This window comes from Ruditapes philippinarum, unplaced genomic scaffold (assembly GCF_026571515.1).
Source record: "Ruditapes philippinarum isolate M1 unplaced genomic scaffold, ASM2657151v2 ctg593_1_1_1_1, whole genome shotgun sequence".
In the NCBI taxonomy this organism is placed as follows: domain Eukaryota; kingdom Metazoa; phylum Mollusca; class Bivalvia; order Venerida; family Veneridae; genus Ruditapes; species Ruditapes philippinarum.
In genome coordinates, this window is record NW_026866874.1 from 168,265 (window position 1) to 187,655 (window position 19,391).

Genomic DNA, 19,391 nt, shown 5'->3' on the forward strand with positions numbered 1-19,391 from the left:
ACGCAATGTATGCAATTTCTTGTTTTTGATTATAACAGGGCCTTTCAAATAGAAAGGCCCTAATTATAATGTACTAAATTCTTTTTTTACATAGTTATATAAAATTATTCATTTGTAACTCGCCTCACATGTAGCTTGAATACAAGCCCTTTCCGTAAAATATTATGAAATAATACATTAGCTGTTGAAATAGTTGAAGTCGGGTCTTTAATTGATTTGGCTGATTTACACGGTAGTTTCTGAGGAGTAGTCTGAATTCTGAGCTCGTGTGTAGCTAAGGCAACACTAAGCTTAGGCAACCCACAAAACACTTTTTTATTCAAGGGCCATAACTCTAGTCCAAGTAAGATATTCCAATTCAATTTAATTAGACCCGTGTATATTCATAACGGAACAGCTTCCCTATAGATTATCATTTATACTTCTTTCAGATCTAGTTTTACATTAAACTTAGTTAAAATTTGTCTAATCATTCCAGGGCTTTTTTACCTTTGATAGCAGGGGCCAGTATAAGCCATAATAAAGCTGCTTCCCCAAAGAAAATTCTTTAAAATTAGGCAGTTTTCCCCAATAATTGAATTTACATCAAATTTTTCCTTCCCCTTCTGAAATATACAGTGTAATTTTCCCCCAAAATTAAGGGCTGGGCTGCTTCCCAAACCTTTGAAAAAGGCCCTGCATTCATGCTTTAATAAAATACAAACCAAACGTTCTAAAGATCTAGATTTCTATCCATTTTGTCATTTCTGCTAGTGCACTTAACGAAACTTTACGGTATAATAAAGTTCGAACAAATACAATCAATATTATTAACTATCATATAATATTTCTTATCCTATTTATAACCGTATTCCAATGTTATTTACGATAAATATTCGTTTTTTTTGTCATTTTTCCGTAATTCTACGCCATTTTGAATCCCGAATGACGTCACTAGGAAAGTTTACTTGACGGTAAAATTCAAAATTCAAGTGGAAATTTTGCTGAATATCTGGAGATTATAGTATTATAAATTTGCCTTATTGTCTACATACTTTGAAAATCACGGGATCCTGGGGTCTTATATCCCCTCATACCTTCTTATATCTATAATAAACATTATATTATTTATATATCGATATATTTAGGTAGATTAAGATTGTGGTGCGTGTACGTATTTATATGTCAGGCACCTGTGGATGAAGTTTTAATATGCATGCATAAAGTACATCTTACTTCAAGTTTGGACAAGATATACTCAAGAACAGGACATGGCGCGGTTGCGCCAGCGAAATAATTGCAAGATGACTACCAAGTGAGAGTATTGATAGAAACATATATTGTCTTGTTTGATGAACTTCAAAACTTAAAGATGTGAATAAATGATTAGAAAATCAAGCTTGAAAAGTCACTTGTCAAATCTCAAAATATGTACATAACCAGTTTCGTGTCAGAAATCAGCCGATAATTAACGGTAAAAAATACCATTGCATTTTTGTTGACATCTTTTTCAGGCTATCCCAATTTGCCATACTGTAGCCTTAGAGTAGTGTTGACTGTTCCAATTTGGTTGTTGCAGACGCCGCACCGCTGTCTACTTTATTGTGCGAAAAACAATGACGTGATATACTTGGTGTCTTATATTGGTGGATATTAGAACTTTGAACAAATGTACATGAAATGACATTTTAAAGGGAAACAAATACATGACACTGTTGCCTTTAATAGAAATACCGGTAGTAACGGTTTGCTGCAAGTTGAGATTGAGTAGGTTCTCAAGGTAGCTAGTAAGTGTGTAAATTTCGGAACTAGCAACCATAAATCCACAAGAAATGTCGAACGACACATATACTCCCCTTTCTAGCCCTTTACTCACATTATTGGTTATTTTGTTATAGTAACTTGCCATAAATGGGTACATGGAAGTGTTAAGTTATGGAAAAAAATAATGAAGATTTTGTGATAGCTCTCAAGATAAGGAGCGGAAACCATTCTAGTTATGATCTTGACCTTTGAACTAGTGACCAAAAATCAATAGGGGTCATCTAAAAGTTATGACCATTTCATATTAGAAATATGAAGACTTTGTGATAAATAGCTTTCAAGATAATGAGCAGAAACCATACTAACATTCAATGCCCCTGTGAGCTTGACCTTTGACCTAGTGACCCCAAATTAATAGGGGTCACTTTCTAGTTATGACCAATCGGTATGTAAATTATGAAAACTTTGTAATGAATAGTTTTCCAGATAATAAGCGGAAATCATTCTGATATTTAAGGCCCCTGTGACCTTGACCTTTAAACTAGTGACCCCGTAAGCAATAAGGGTTATCTACTAGTTATGACCAATCAATATGTGAAATATGAAGACTTTGTGATAAATAGTAACCAAGAAAATGAGCGGATAGCATTCCAACATTTATGGCCCCTGTGAACTTGACCTTTGACCTGGTGACTCCAAAATTAATAGGGGTCATTAACTAGTTATAACCAATCAATATGTGAACTATGAAGACTTTGTGATAAATAGTAACTAAGATAATCAGCGGAAATCATACTACCATTCAATGCCCCTGTGACCTTGACCTTTGACCTTGTAACCCCAACTGGTTTGCTGGTTATGACCAATCAATATGTGAAATATAAAGACTTTGTGATAAATAGTTACCAAGAAAATGAGCGGATAGCATTCCAACAATTATTGCCCCTGTGAACTTGACCTTTGACCTGGTGACTCCAAAATTAAGAGGGGTCATTTACTAGTTATAACCAATCAATATGTGAAATATGAAGACTTTGTGATAAATAGTAACTAAGATAATCAGCGGAAATCATACTACCATTTATGGCCCTGTGACCTTGACCTTTGACCTAATAACCCCAATTTGTTTACTGGTTATGACCAATCAATATGTGAAATATAAAGACTTTATGATAAATAGTAACCACGATAATGATCGGATAACATTCTGACATTTACGGCCCCTGTGCCCTCGACCTTTGACTAAGTAACCCGGAAACCATTTTGACATTAAATACCCCTATGAAATCTACCTCTGACATCGTGACCCAAAAATCAATAAGGGTCATCTACTAGTTATGTCCAATCACTATGTGAAACATGAAGACTTTGTAATGCATAGTTTTCAAGAGAATCAGCGGAAATCATTTTGACATTTAAGGCTCCTGTGACATTGACCTTTGACCTAGTAACCCAGAAAAAATAGGGGTCATCTACTATAGTCATGACCAATCAGTATGTGAAATATGAAGACTTTGTGATTGTTTTCAAGATAATCAGCGGAGACCATGTGGTCTACCGGCTGACAGACCGACAGACAGACCAACAGACACACCAACAGACCGACATTAGCAAAACAGTATACCCACTCTTCTTCGAAGGGGTGCATTACCAATGATGCCTTTGCATAGTGATTACCATACACCTAAATAATACGTTTTCTTTAGATATTTTGATCCGTTTTATGGATGAACAGAGTTCATGGAGAAGGATATCATTCTTATAGATGACAACAGGTAATTACAATTTGATTTAATGCTCGGTTTTTCATGACTCAAAGTGGTATCAGAGTTTAACCATATTGGCATTCTTATCGGTCATAAATTTTATTGTTAATTTTATCGGAAGCTGGATAAAACTTTGGGATTTGTTTTGATTGGGGTTTACGTCGCACCAACACGTACAGTATAGATCAAATGGTGACTCTCCCGGTTAAATGGTGGAGGAAGACCTCAGGTGCCACCTGTGTACATTATCTCAGGCAAAAAAGGCCAGATATGGATATTTTTCTCAGATGTACAAACAAAAGACGCATGCTTGGCCCCAAGCCCCCAACCTACAGCGGTAAGAGGCAAGTGGTTTTAAGTCAACGACCTTAACCACTTGCCCTTTCGTAACTTAATAATATTATAAATCGGACATCTTTGATAATATTATCGGGGTGTAGTTTTAGTTCGCATGCCATCGTGTAAAGGGCAACTGACATCAGCTAAAAAAAACGAGAGAAAACAAATGGTCACCGCGAATCGCGGCGGAAAATGAGCTTTCTCGATACGGACTCGATGTAGCGAGACACCGCCCAGGGTGGTTTCTACATAAGAAAAATAAACAATGCGAGTTTTACTTTTTTTAAAGTTACATTTTTTTATTTATTTATTGTTTTTGTTCCTAGTTCGAATAGGTCGGAAATGAAACTTTGGACGTTTTCTTGTTGTTGGTTTCCTTTCGACTTCTTTTTCCCAAAATCAAGGGTCGGCTACCTTGAAAACCAAATATAATATTTAAAAGTTATAACCTTATTTCAAATTGTATGTTTAAAAAATGTAAACGTGCAAAAGTTTCAATACAAGTAATTCATATTTTGTCGGTTGATTCTAGATGTATAGTGCATTTATAAAACATCAAATATGGTAATTCTCTACGAGAAAATATGAGGATAAAAATCAGCTGTCACAAACACGTGATATAGTAATTTTGTTATCGGGAAAACAAACAAACAAACAAAAAAAACAACAACAGAAACCCTAAAGAAAGCTGAACACGGCAAAACTGAAACTATTGCAGACTCGGTTTGACTGAGCATGTTCATGGACGGTAATGGAAATTGCAAGTTACCGTCCACGCCACCTAGCACAGGCTAATGCAGATTTCAACATTTATTATGGTAATGGTGAAAGTTTGAGTAAAGAAACATCCACAGATGTGTTCATACGGCGGTTATCATGGAGCCTTTAATGTGACACAATAGTGCCATTCCATGGAAAGCGGCGTATGGTCCCCAAGTAAAAGAATGCGTGTGCCCTAAACAAGAAAACATTGCTCGGAACTAAATTGAATGGAATTTGAAAAAGGATCGGAGGTTATGAAGTCTGCATTTCACAGACAGAATGTCAAAAGACAAATTTAAAAAGAAGGCAGCATAAAAATATCCTAAGGGTGATTAAACAGTATTCAAGCAGGAATACTGGAACCACCCAAGTTTGAAAAGGCCAAAATAGAAGAAATTAAAAATACCACATAACATGTATACACAACAAAATGTCGTGCTGAACGATCTTCAAGGATCGAAAATATATACAAGTCTACCATACAAGTCTACCAATGACTCTTTGTGGAATCAATTATCCCGTAGGACTTGGGAAATAAAATAAGATAGAAATAAACTAAATACGGTCACTTATCAGTGCTTGTTGTGAATGTCGAAATTTGTTTACATCCAAGAAAAATGACAACAAACAAATTGCAAACTAAAGTGAGTTATCTGTGCAGATAAAAGTGAACGCTGGTTAGAAGACTGCCACATGAAAGCTCACGGACACCTGGCAAAAACAAGAAAACATTACACATGTAAATATAGCTCTTTCAGAACCGAACGAACCGCATAAAAGAGTCTTTACGTATCTTTGCTTTTTTTATTTTAAGTAACTGTATTAGTGTCATTGCTATCAAAATCTAAAAATTAACCATCAATATAGCTGATTATGCACTGATGACATTTTCAGATGATTTTAGATTATCGATTTTCCTGTCTTAGGCGAAATATTTTCTAGTTTCAACAATCGCAAAGATCGGAGTTTTTGTTCCCAATTCAAATTTTCGTTTGTTTCAAGATTATATCATGTGATTTGACGCGTCTGTTGCGTTTAAGAAAAGCTAAAGAACGAACATAAGACATAGGGCGAAAAGGAAAAGAATTAACGCCGGAGGTAAAACAAATAGCTCAAAAATGTTTGAAGAAGGTAAAACAATTGGTTTTGTATCTAATACTTTAAATGTGCCCAGATCGACAGTTAGGAGTTTAAGGAAGCTAATTGAGTAAAGAGATTCTATAGAAATTATTCCAAGAAGTGGTAGTTGACCAACAGTGACAGCAAGGGAGTATAGGAGGCTAGAAAGATTAGTTGAAAGTAATAGAAGAAAGAGTTTACAAGATATAACGACTTAATGAAAACAGAGAGACAAGCTGAAAATACATTGCAATTTTATTTAAACAAGAATGAATTTAAGCGACGAGTAGCAAGGAAGAAACTGACTATTCGGGGGGTTAATCGAAGGAAACGGTTGTCATGGTGCCGAGAAAAGAGGAAACTTATTGTTGAAGGTCATTGGATGAAAGTAATATTCTCTGTTTTTTGTCAAATTGCTGTTGGGAAAGATTCTCGGACATATATCTGGAGAAAAAGGGGCGAGGGTGATCAAGACCAGACCTGGCTGAAACTCGACGCGTCAAGCCATGCTACGAACCTAGGGGTGCTAACCTGGTACGGGGACGAGTAGGACGAATATGAAGTAGAGAAGATCTTTTCCAGGAAATAGAGGGCATATGGACAGATATAACTCCGGCATACATTCAAACCCTCTACCGGTCAATTCCAAGACGAATATTTAGTGTTATTCGACTGACAGGTCATCTATCCAAGTTCAAGGTCAGTTACAATAAAATACAGTTAGAAATAACCGTTATATTCATAGTAAAAAAATTCCTTCGCTTCCGTTAAACTTTTAAGCGCACCGCCATTTTGTCCGAAGATATAGTGCACTTTATTGAAAAACGCATAACACACGCTTATCACTCATATTTACATTGGCAACCGGCCACAATGTCAGTAATAAAATGAGTTTTAAAGCGTCAATGTATATAACTATATCAATAAAATCTTTCGATAAGACAGGCGTATATAGATTGGGTATACGTGTATTTAGTTAGTTTAAAGGTAGGAACATAAGTGTTGCTTTAAAACCATGGAACCTGTGTCAAAGAAATTAGAAGTTGAGGATAACTGTTCAGAACCGTTTACACAGAAAGGGTCACATGATGACGAAGTTACATTAGCTTTTGGAAAGAATAAACTTTATGTCTCGAGGAATTTTCTATGTTTAGCCTCCCCAGTATTTGAGGCAATGTTTAGAAATGAGTGTAGAGAGAAGAAAGAGAAACTCGTGCAGATGACAGGAACATATGAAGACTTCATTGAATTCCTGCTGTGTATTCATCCAAGAATTCTGAAAGAAGTAAACGGTAGGTAAAACATCGGATATCAATATAGGTTAGTTTGAGGTTATCATTTTGATGCAAAACTTGTTGCTGGGTCGTATGGGGGTTGCGTTCATTGAACGCCGCCTTTCCTTGTTGATCTTATTTATCATATTGTCAATGCATGAAGGGTGTAAGAGAACACATCTTATGTCTACATTGATATAGTTTTTATTATAAACAGATGTTTAAATTGCGTGTATATATAGGTAATGAATGCATAAGTAAGGATGTTTATTTGGCCGAATGCCATCTAAAATTAGTTTGACTTCCTGTAAAATTTACAGGGAAGAACTGAATTAAAAAAAATGTCTTTTTAAATTAACGAACAGAAATCTGCGATTTTCATTGGCTATTCTAAAATAGAATGTAACTTTAGGATACTTCTTGTCATTGTTAAATAAAATGAAAAGGATAATTCTAAAATAAAATAAACAGAATAGTTCTATAACGTTCTAATAAAATTGCTGAGATATTTAAGTTCCGTTTAATCATACTTAATTTGCGTTCTGTGAACGACACCTTCCCTTTTTATTTTTGTTCTTACTTTTTTCCTTCACATTTTTAACTGCTTTTTGATCCCATCACATTTTTAAGTTGAAATCGTAAAGTTCAAATTAAACATGAATTCATTACGTTGAATTCATAAAGTGGAAATCGTGAATTCTTGAAGTTGAAATCTTGAATTCATAAACTTGAAGTCGTGAATTCTTGAAGTTGAAATCTTGAATTCATACAGTAGAAATCGTGAATTCGTGACATCCATATGTTAAAAACGTGCATTCAGAAAATTATTGTGAATATCGGTGTATTCGCGAAGTTAAAATGTCCCCATCGGTCTTTTGTACATATATCTTATAGTGTTCCATTTTTAATGATTAATAACACCATTGATTATTCGGTCAATTGTAACATAAGTAATTTACATCAGAAATGTTACTGACGATTTGCTTTTTTTTTTAAATATATTTTTAGTATTTTTAAGTACGTACATGTTGCAAATCCCTGGATTTATTATACCAAGGAAACTTTCTCATTTACAAACTTATTTTTCAAATTTCGTTTTTATTTAACTTGTTTAATTGTTTAAGTAATTCTTTTCAAATGACATTCAGTATATAAAAATAAACAATTCACATATAGAGTTTAAATGACTGTAACAAAATAATCTTATATGAATAAATTGTTCTATTTGTTCATTTATGTGGAGTTTAAATTTGGCTTCAAACCCAAAAATTTCACACAATGTGGTGGGTGGGGTTATGAACCGCTTTAAGGTTTATCTTTAGTTATCAAAACTGGTTTTGTTTTGTGAATTATTAAATAAAACGTAAATAAAACAAGTGATAGGGGCATCTTAATAAATACTGTTAAATAGAAGTCGTACCACTTTGAATATACTTATACCTAATTTAATTTCTTTGTTTACAAAATGGGTTATTTTTTCTTAGCTACAAGAAATTATTATGTCTGTTATGCAAACCCTGCTTACATTTCTATATGTACTGAAGCTTAGAAATAACATATATGCAAGTTAACCAGTTTTACTTTGGCCAAGTATCTTTTTTAAGACACTTGTTGTTTCTAAATGTTTTGACACTCATATGAAGTTAATCTATCTTGCATGTGCTTAAATATCCTAAGCTAAGATTATAATAAAACTACGTGTATGCTAGTGTACGTTTTGTCAGTTGGTTCAGTTTAAATTCAACATATATATGCTTTAAAAGAAATAAGAGTACACAGTTGATAATATACACTGTACAATATAAGTACTTGATAAGTCAAATCAATAGCAATTGACGGTCAAGAACAATCAAATATGCAAATAAATTCAAACTAAGTTTATTTGATTTCTTTTTCAGAACTGAATGTGCTTCGTATTGTTCCCTTAGCTGAGAAATACCAAGTGACATCGATTATAACTAAATGTAAGGCTCTTATGAAATGGATGTTGTCAAATGCCGAAAAAACAGCATCAAGTTTATATGCCTCCAAGGATAAGATCGATTCACGCCAACTCGAACCATTGAAAAATTGTTTAACAGTATTGACATCCGCAACTTCTCTAAATTACACAGACATAATAGATTTAGCTGTCAAATCTGTTGTCAGGTTTGGATACTGCCTGTACAACGGAGTGGATCATTCTAAAAAAGTATCCAGTCCTTTTTGTCCAGGGTTAGACAGCAAAATAGGCCTAAACAACGAGACGACATTCGTTGATTTATATAGAGATTGTAATGTTCTCTTCCAAAGTTTCTCACTTGAACTCCGCAACAAAATTCTATCAGAAAGATTAATGAGAGTCTATGACAAAGATTTTAAGTAATTTATAGTGATCAAACTGCATATTACATGGTCTTATTATCTATCATCAAAAAGAGTATATGAAAAAAGAGTATCTTTTTTAAAAAAGTATACAATATACTGAGTGCATGTATGATAAAAAATGTACTATGCTCATAATGAATGAATTGATTGGTAGACTAAAGTGAATTCGAATTGATCACATTTTCCATTAAGTATTATGGACATATGATAAATAATATTTTGTTTCAGAACACTTTATTCCTGCCATCGTATCATGTATCCTACACTTACCAACAACATCCAGATATAATTATTCTTTCATAAATTGTTTTCAAGTATGATACTAAATACTTTCAACTATCAACATAACTTTTTGTGGTTTTGTTACAAATATCTGGAAAAAATTGATCCCTCGGAAGCATTAGAACCATCGAAAATTACATAGAAATTGCAGACTCGTTTTGATTGAGTCCGTACACTAGAGATAATGAAAAAGTGCTACATCCCTTACGACTCCTATCACAGGTTTGAGCCTCTCAATTTTCAACAAAAAAGTGCTGAAATCCATGATACCGACGAACCAGAAACATATAACATCACTAAAGTGAAGTACAGAACAACATTTTACGGCTGACACACATCACTCGACACTCGCTGTTGTGATGTATGAATATTTGGCTGGAAAAAAGTGATCCCTTTAAAGCATTAAAACCAGCAGAATTACATTCTCCTGCACGCTCCCTGGCAAGACTTTTATTATAGACCAATTCACTTTAATAAAAGATTTGCTCGATTTTAAAACTTTATTTTTTTTGTAAATATTAATATTTTGATGCATCAACTCTAGAATGTTTACAAAATATTTTATACCTTCATCTGAGTAGTGTGCTACTTGTATGCACTAATCCTGACAGCTTTATTTTTTATTAATAAATGACGAAAAGTAAAAAAATGGATTTGATTCATTTAACATGTCATTGAAAATGATTAACATATTATGACAGTATGATAATAATAATAATTGTGGGAATGATGATGCTAGATGGTGGATAACGACTGATATACAAACTGATGATTATGATACTTGAGATGATGATAATGATACTGATAGTGATAATTGATTGATTGATTGATCGATTTATTAATTGATTGATTGATTGATTGATTGATAATGATATTGGTGGTGGTTGTGACAATAATTATCGTTAAGATACTGTTTAAAGATTGCCACTTACATAATGATGGATATGAAGTATGTCTAAACATATCTAAAACTATTATAACTGTACTAGTATCTAAAATAGTGGACCGCTTAGAGATCATGTATATGGAAAACAGCTATACATCGACGATCATAATACCTCAATGTATAAATGTATAAGTATTCTTTTTACTCCTAAATTGTCTTAATCTTACATCGCTACAAGTAGGCATATCTAGCTGTTTATGTCATACAAGCATATTAAAGAAACCTTTGAAAGCTTTTAAAAATTAATAATTTAAATTGTTTTAACTGACTGGTAAGACCCATACTTATATTTTGTACTAAAATCTATGCAAGAGAAGGATCTTAAATTCTTAAGTGAGCCCAAAATATTGTAAAGATTTAAGCGTAAATTATTCTGTCAAATGATGAACATGTATGAGGAGAAGTGACTGCCCAAGTACAATATTGTAAAGATTTACTAAGTATAAATTATTCTGTAAAATAATGAACATGTTGCACTTAAATTTACGAATGTGGAAGGATGCCATTTTTTTATTTATCATCATGTATAAGTTTGTTTTTAAAAATATTGATAAACACATCTTTGTACGTCTTGACATATATTACTTAATTAACTTACAAAGCTGATTTTAGCAGCAACCTAGGCTTCTTCTGTGAAACATAACTGTATTTTTACTAGTTTTGCATTGTTTAAAATCGTCTATTTATTAATCATTTTGTCATAAAAAATAATTGTTTGTACATTGTGAAATTTGTTAGATGGAATCTAAGGTACGAAAATAGAAGTCAACAGCAAATCTAAAATTATTATTGTATGTTTATTATTTTCAATGAATGAAGATTGCACTTTTGAGTATACATTTCTTAATTGTTGTATATTTATTATTGAAAAATAATACTCAGAATGTTGACAGCATTAAAATGTAGCCGTTAATTCATGCAATAATTACGAGTATTGGTATGATTGATATATACATAATAATAATAATGAGTGTTTGGTGCTATTTCTCTTGTGTTTGTAGACATGCATTTCAGACTTACAAATAAATATGTTGATTTGAACTGGGTCACTTAACTGTCTGATGATTATACGACAAACAATGGTGCAGCGACCTAAGACATACTACCCTAGCTGTTTTATTAAAAATAGGTTTACACAGTATCCTTTTTATTACAACCATCATTATAGAAAAAAAGAAACGACAACAGCCAGAAACAACAACAAAAGACAGAAGGCGCGAAAACCTCAAAATAACATGTCTCGGTGTCAGCATCACATTAAATTGTCTACAATAACCGCAACATACTTTAATGATTTTTTAACACCACACGAATTGGTGCTTTTTTGATAAATTTAATAAAATAAAGCCATGCAAGCCAAATTCTTTATATACAGAAATGGTGAAAATGGGTTCAGAAAAAAAATCAAAATAACATTCAAACCCGCTCACATGGAGAAAATACGTGCGGCTGTTATAAATATATTTATCAATTTTGACTAGTTTGCAACCATGTTGCTCCCTTGAACAAAGTGTGCAACGAAATATTTGCGATAGGATAAGTTCGTTAGCGTAGCTGGTTATATTTCAAGGGGCGGGGCTGGACCTCATATGGAAGTCAAAACTGAGCATCGATAAAAAGTATATTTTACATTAAGAATATCGAAATGTGATTCTATATATATTTTTTATGTTTACCCATTTTTGTTTTGGATTTTATGCTCTCAATAAGTTTTCAATATTTATTAAATGTTAATCATCGTTCGGTGGTAAAATTTTGTAAAAACTGTATTATGAGTCCGTTTATTGAATTTTCTTCATATGCGTCGCATGTTTTGGACATACTAAAACTGAATGAATATCTCGACGAAGACCGCATAAATCCAAAACAAAATTGGTAAATATAGAGAAATGTCACGAGTGTATACTCTAATTCTTTAATTAAAGATTTGAATTTTACATAAATTGTTTGAAAAGTTTCAAGATTTCCCTATGACTGATCCATTTTCTCTTTCATGTATGGTGTTATATATTGCACATTTGGATTATATCTTTAACCAATGCTCAATTTTTAGATCCATATGGGGTTTACCCCACTCCCCTGGGTATTTATCTCATCCAGACTTTTGTATATGTGACTAATACTCTGAGGGTCATAGGAACGAATTGCTCTCCATTTAAAGGACCATGTCGAAAACGAAATTAAGATTCATTGCATATAGCATATAGTCTGCATATGCCTACACTGTCAGTAGTTTGCATTTTTTCTTAAACAGTAATCTTATCTAACGTTATTTACAAGTGAAATACGACAAGAAAACAATTGAGAAGGCTATTGTTAAAATAACATGCCCTAATGAGAATAAAGATCAATAATTTCCTTCGATTCTAACAATTATATACATTACATGGTGATAACTGTATGAGGGTATGGTGGCTAATTTCTATGGTGGCTGATTTCTGTCATTTCGTGTCAGAAATCAGCAAACACAAAAAGGAGAAGTTTTTGTCTTACCCGAGAATTTCAATTACACATCACCACACTTTCTCACGTGCACGTGACCAGATACCCAGTACAGTAACACAATGAACACAACATATTCAATTCATACAATTCAAAGAGCTAGTTTGATCTTCATAATAAATACCATACATTGTTTATAAACTCATGCATGCAATTATGGAACAGAAAAAGATAAGGTCGTTCTTGATGGAAGAAAGGGTTGTGTTTTAATCAGTGTGCGAATTAAACGGTTAACCATTGCATTTTTGTGACATCTTTTTCAGGCTATCCCAATGCGTCATAGAGTAATGTTGAGTTTTCAAATTTGACTGGAGCAGACGCCATACTCATGTTTGCTTTATTTTGTGAGAAACAAGATATAATATTGGTGCATATTAGAACTTTGTACGAATGTACATGGAATGACAGTTTAGCGAGGATGAAATTAAGGACATTGCTGCCTCTAATGGGAATAATAACCATTTGCTGCAAGTTAAGATTGAGTTGGTTTCAGTGAAGTAACTGCGTAAATTTTGGAACATGCAACCGTAAATCAGTGGCCGAGTTGATAAACAAATCATATCTGTGCATAGTGATTAGCATACACCAATAAAATACTTTTTCTTTCGATATTGTGATCCTTTTAACTGATGAACAGAGAGTTTGTTGAGAAGTAATTCATTCTTATAGATGACGAAAGGTTAATATCATAAAATCATGTATTATTTGAAATCATTACAATTTGAGTTGAGTTGTTCCTGATTCAAAAAGGCCTTCTTATCATTCATAAATTTTGTTGACTTTATCGGAAGCTGAATAAAACGTAAGGATTTTTGGATGGGTTTTACGTCGCACCAACACAGTATAAATCATATGGTGGAGGAAGACCTCAGGTGCTCCTGTGTACATTGCATTCAGGCAAAAACGGCCTGAGTAGAAACACCGACGTTCCATAAGCTAGCTGGATATTTTTCTCATATGTAGAATCAGACGACGCAAGGTGGACTCAAGCCTACAGCGGTAAGAGGCAAATGGTTTTAAGTCAACGACATTAACCACCCGGCCACGTACGCCCATATGATAAAACGTAACTTGATAATGTATTAAAACAAACATTTTTGATACCGCATGTCTTCGTAAAAAAGGGCGACTGAAATCAGTAAAAAATTGAGGGAAAAACAAGTGGTCACCACGAATCACGGCCGAAAATATAAATTTAATGAGCCTTCTCGATACTGACTTCCATCACATTTGTCTGATGTAGCGTGACAACGTACGCGATGGTTTCTATGCATTGAAGTACTACGAGGGCAAAATAAACAATGAGGATTTAACTTCCCAAAATCAAGGGTCACCTTTTTGTAAACCAATATATTAAAAAGTAATCACCTTATTTTCAATTGTATGTATCAAAAATGTAAACGTTTGAAAATAATAGTGCAAGGTTTCAATACAAGTACTTCATATTTTGTCAGTGTATTTAGAATACGTCAAAGTTAGTAATTCTTTGGGAGAAAATATGAGAATAAAGATCAACCGATGCAGTATGTTTTGTAATTGGGACAGCTTTTGATAACAGTGAAATAAAAATGGTACATAAATATATATATAAATACAAGTCTACCAATATCTCAAGCAACATTCAGTTTTCAAAATTTACCCTGTAGGTATGGTGGCTGGTTTACGACATGTCTTATTTTTTCTTCTTCGTCTGAAAATGCGAAAACACGAAGGAACGACAAAATTGGATTTTGTCGTCTCTCCTTATTTTTCGCTTTTTTCGCATTTTCGAGGCAACAAAGCCAAAATACCAAAGGAGGAGGGCGAGAATACGACACATAAAATATATTCGCATTTCTTCTGTCGTATGTACGCTTTTCGCAATGTTACATTTTCGCATTGTTGCGTTTTAGCATTGTTGCATTTTCGCTTCTTCGGATTGATACATTTTCGCATTCCGGTTGTACATTCGCATGGAGACATCAATCTGAAATAACTAAATGTTACAGCTAATGACAGTTTTTGTATCATTAGTTTATTGTTTCCCTTCTTGTATCGCATTTTCGCATTTTGAGGTGAAGATGCGAAAATACGATATGGCGTAAATCAGCCACCATACGTAGGCATAGGGAAATTAAACAAGACCGAAATTAAAAAAAATACGGTCACTTATCACTGTTTGTTTTGAATGTTGACATTTGTTTATACAAATCTCTTCCAAGAAAAATGACAACAAACAGTGAGTTATCTATGCTGATAGTTAGAAAACTGTCACGTGAAATATGAGTACACGCGAGTTATGACGGAATCATGTAAACAAAAACAACAAGAAAACATAAAATGTATGTTAAAGTGGCATTTCCAAAACCAAACGAACTACAAAGACTCATCGCGTGTCTTTGTTTCTTTGAAATGTTAGTAGCTGCATTAAAGTCATTGCTTTCAAAATCTCAATATTATCCATCAATTTAGCTGATCTACTAAAGATATTTTCAAATGTTTTTAAATTATTGATTTTCCTGTCTTAGGACAAATATTTTGTAGTTTAAAAATATGCAAAGATCGGACTGCTCATTTCTACCATAAGAAAAGCTGGAAATTGCCATTTGACCTATACAGTGTTTGACTGAAATAAATTAAATAATGACTAAAAAAGGCGACAAACAAAAAACAACACAACACAGTAAGGGATTGAAAGAGAGCTCATGCGCCAATGTTGCCACATCCATCATTATTGTTACATGCTACTTAGGTTTTTGCGGTCATTGACAGCTAGCTGTACAGTGACCAATTTACCTTTTTGGCTGATACTTTGAGGTAAATTACCAAAGCATTGCGATTTAAGAAAAACGCGCTTAATGGGCATGATTTGTGACATTTCTTTAGATAATAATAAATGTTTAAATGAGGTTTCAAGCTACTCTTGTGCCTTTAGTCACCCCCATTTACACGCGCGCACACGCACGATCACATGCACAGAAGCACAAGAAATATTAAGAAAAATCAACATACTATAAGGAAAATAGAAATAAAGAAATAAGTAATGAAATAAACTAAGTACTGAACGTTTAAACCGTTCTAAAGGACACAAAAATATCACTCTATATTATCTTTACAAATCTCATGTTCTCTGGTTTATGAATAATATACATAAAATGATTACACAAGCCGTAAAACGACATTTGAAGACGAATTGTAACGTCATATCTTTATATGACCTTGACAAGAAATGTGCACCATTGCCAACTAATATATACATATTAATATGAAACTAAAAATATGAATAGAAAGAAATGAGATATTTGGTATGCTTTATTGAACGCTAAGACTATTATAACTCGATTTTCAGAAAATCTAACAACCTTTTGTGTAATTTACGAAAGAACAAAATCACTGTCATTCTATTGATTGATTTATATTGATTGGTCTTTAAAGAAATAACATATTTTAAAGCATTAATGGATATATTTCGTTAAAACAGACGTATATAAAGATTTAGGTATACTAAACAAAGTTTTATAATTGAAACGATTGGAAATAAAAAGAACTATAAACAGTCATGGAACCTGTGTCAAAGAAATTAAAAGTTGAGGATTATAGTTCAGCTTTTTCTCCAGAACCGTTCACACAAAAAGGGTCTCATGATAACGAAGGTACATTAAATTTTGAAGAGGAAAAACTTTACGTCCCGCAAATTTTTTTATGTTTAGCCTCCCCAGTATTCGAGGCAATGTTTAGAAATCCGTTTAGAGAGAAGAAAGAGAAACTCGTGCAAATGACTGGGAAATCTTATGAAGACTTCCTTGACTTCCTGCTGTGTATTCATCCAAGATATCAAAAAGCAGTAAACGGTAAGTTAAACTTGGATAAGTTTCTTTAGAAGCAAGACCTGTCAATATACAAAGTTACATGTAAAATGGGGAGGTGGCCGTGTGGTTAATGTGTCTGCCTCCTCTCAACCCAGGAATCATTAGTTTAGTTCGAGCTCGGCTTGGGTCGCGACAATAATTCTTCATACGACATCAGTACTGGTTGGTTCCAGGAAGTGGACTCGAAAGTTATTAATATAAGTTGTAAGAATTTGAGAATTTGTAAGACAAATAAAGATTATGGAAAAGAAGCTTTAGAAAATTTGATTTGAACAAAATGTTTTAACTAGAAGCTGATGCATTGAAAGAATTAAAAAGAAATAATACTTCAGGTCTTCCAGATATTTGAAGAAAAGCGTTTGTTTTTATTGAACTGATTATATAAGTAATATAACAGTAAACTGTAAATACATATAAATACTTAATAAATCCAATCAAAAGCAATTGACAGAAAATGATCTTATATGACAATAAACATTTACAATGTGTATTTGATTTTTTTTCAGAACTGAATGTGCTTCGTATTGTTCCCTTAGCTGATGAATATCAAGTGACTGCGATTGTAACAAAGTGTAAGGCTGTTATGAAGTGGATGTTGTCAAACGCAGTGAAAACAGCCGCAAATGTAAATTACAAAGAAGAACAACTTCAACCATTGAAGAAATGTTTTACTGTATTGCATTCAGCAGTTTCTCTTGATTACACAGACATATCGGATTTAGCTGTCAATTATATTGCAAAATTTGGATATTGCCTGTACAATGACATTGATTATAGTGAGAATGATGAATTCCGTTACCCTAGATTTGATCAGAATATAAACAACGTGGCGACATACGGAAATGTCCATAAAGAATGTCAAACTTTATTCAAAAGTCTGCCAGATGATATTCGCTGCAAGATTCTTTCAGAAAGATTAAAGAAAGTCAATAACAATAATTTTAAGCCATAGATAGTAACCACGATAAAGATTTCACACAGTCGCTGTGATGGTACTGTTGAGAGAAACAATTCACTGAACAAGCATGCATATAAATTGATATATCTTTTATAGTCAAAGTTAAAAGAACAATGACCATTACTGATACATTTTATAAATATATATGTGTAGATTATAAAGGCAAATAAAGATTATGGAAAAGAAGCTTTAGTAAAGTTGATTTTGAACAAAATGTTTTAACTAGTTTCTGGTTCGAATTGAAAGAAATAAAAAGAAATAAGACTTCATGTCTTCTAGATATTCCTATCATATAATATACCTTTTGAAAACCATAAATTTGTATTTTATGTATAATGAGGAAAATGATGAAGTGATTTATTTTCCGATTTACATTGCATTTACTTATATACAAAACTATTATAATAATTAAAGAAAAAATAATATAATAAGACATTTTACAATTTGTAAACCTGAATTTCAGCGCGTACTTGTCATGCGTAATAAGCAAGTCTACCTCATTGATACACTACACAGACCCGATGATCTCGTACAGTTGTGTCATGCACGGGCAACCGAAACGCCGCTTTCCGGTTTTTTTTACATAGAGCACGTCTCAAATAACCTTATGTCAATATTGAGTAAAAATTCTTACACAGAAACTTTCGCTCTAATTCACAACTTCAAAACAAAAGAAACATATTATTGTTAAATCGTAGTGCTTTCAGCAGCCATGCCATGCTCTCTGAAAATCAACGTCATCAGGCTATTGGGATGCTGCAAGCGGGTGCTAGGGTTTTGGACGTTGCACAGCATTTTGGCTGTTCTAGGCAAACAATTCATAATTATAATCTTAGTACACGGTTCGGTAGTACTGGATTCGTTCATCATCGTCCAACATCTGGTGCACTTCGTGTGACGTCACTAAGGAAAGACCACGTCATTAGGCTGAATCACCATCGCAAACGATTTTCGCTGTTACAGCTACTGCTCAGCAGCTACATGCCAGTGCCAAATCTATCCGCAATCGCCTTATGCAATTCTACATTTCAATTCGTGCCCGACGACCATATACTGGCTAGATACTGAGACCCCACCATAGGGTCGGCAGGTTGGCCTGGACACAGCGTCACTTACGCTGGACACGAAATCAGTGGGGTCCGGTTATTTTCAGCGACAAAAGTCATGCTTACGACAGTGTGCGAATCTAACAGAAATTCGCAGAAATGAACGCTTCGCACAATGTTGTCCGGGACGGGATATGTTAAGTGGGGGAAGTGTGATTGTATTGGGAGGAATTATGGGGGACCGAAAGACAGAGCTTGCGGTTGTGTGCTTCAGCCTTACAGCACAAGGTTATATGCATAATCTGGCAAACACTCTTTTACCATTCATGAAGGCTCATGGTCCTGGATTAACTTTCAAACAAGACAATTCAAGACCACACACTGCCCCCATTGAACAGCCAATTTTCTAGCTCGCAACCACATTAACTTATTGTCCTGG

The 19,391-nt window shown here is 33.6% G+C and overlaps 2 protein-coding genes across 2 annotated transcripts; both read left to right on the forward strand.

Annotated features, from left to right (window-relative positions):
- The first annotated feature begins 6,626 nt into the window (after window positions 1-6,626).
- LOC132734082 (uncharacterized) lies at window positions 6,627-11,642 on the forward strand. The gene is made up of 2 exons (XM_060720798.1): window positions 6,627-7,021; window positions 8,902-11,642. The coding sequence occupies exons 1-2, from the start codon at window positions 6,745-6,747 to the stop codon at window positions 9,366-9,368; spliced, it is 744 nt and encodes a 247-aa protein (XP_060576781.1). The 5' UTR covers window positions 6,627-6,744; the 3' UTR covers window positions 9,369-11,642.
- A 4,864-nt stretch (window positions 11,643-16,506) lies between these two features.
- On the forward strand, window positions 16,507-18,090 carry LOC132734075 (uncharacterized). The gene is made up of 2 exons (XM_060720792.1): window positions 16,507-16,930; window positions 17,455-18,090. Exons 1-2 carry the CDS (start codon window positions 16,639-16,641, stop codon window positions 17,898-17,900), a joined length of 738 nt encoding a protein of 245 aa, XP_060576775.1. The 5' UTR covers window positions 16,507-16,638; the 3' UTR covers window positions 17,901-18,090.
- The last annotated feature ends 1,301 nt before the right edge of the window (window positions 18,091-19,391 follow it).

Coding starts and splice junctions, on each gene's coding strand:
- LOC132734082 (XM_060720798.1), top strand. CDS start 6,745: ATGGAACCTGTGTCAAAGAAATTAGAAGTTGAGGATAACTGTTCAGAA. Junction 7,022..8,901: donor AATTCTGAAAGAAGTAAACG/GTAGGTAAAACA, acceptor TTTCTTTTTCAG/AACTGAATGTGCTTCGTATT.
- LOC132734075 (XM_060720792.1), top strand. CDS start 16,639: ATGGAACCTGTGTCAAAGAAATTAAAAGTTGAGGATTATAGTTCAGCT. Junction 16,931..17,454: donor ATATCAAAAAGCAGTAAACG/GTAAGTTAAACT, acceptor ATTTTTTTTCAG/AACTGAATGTGCTTCGTATT.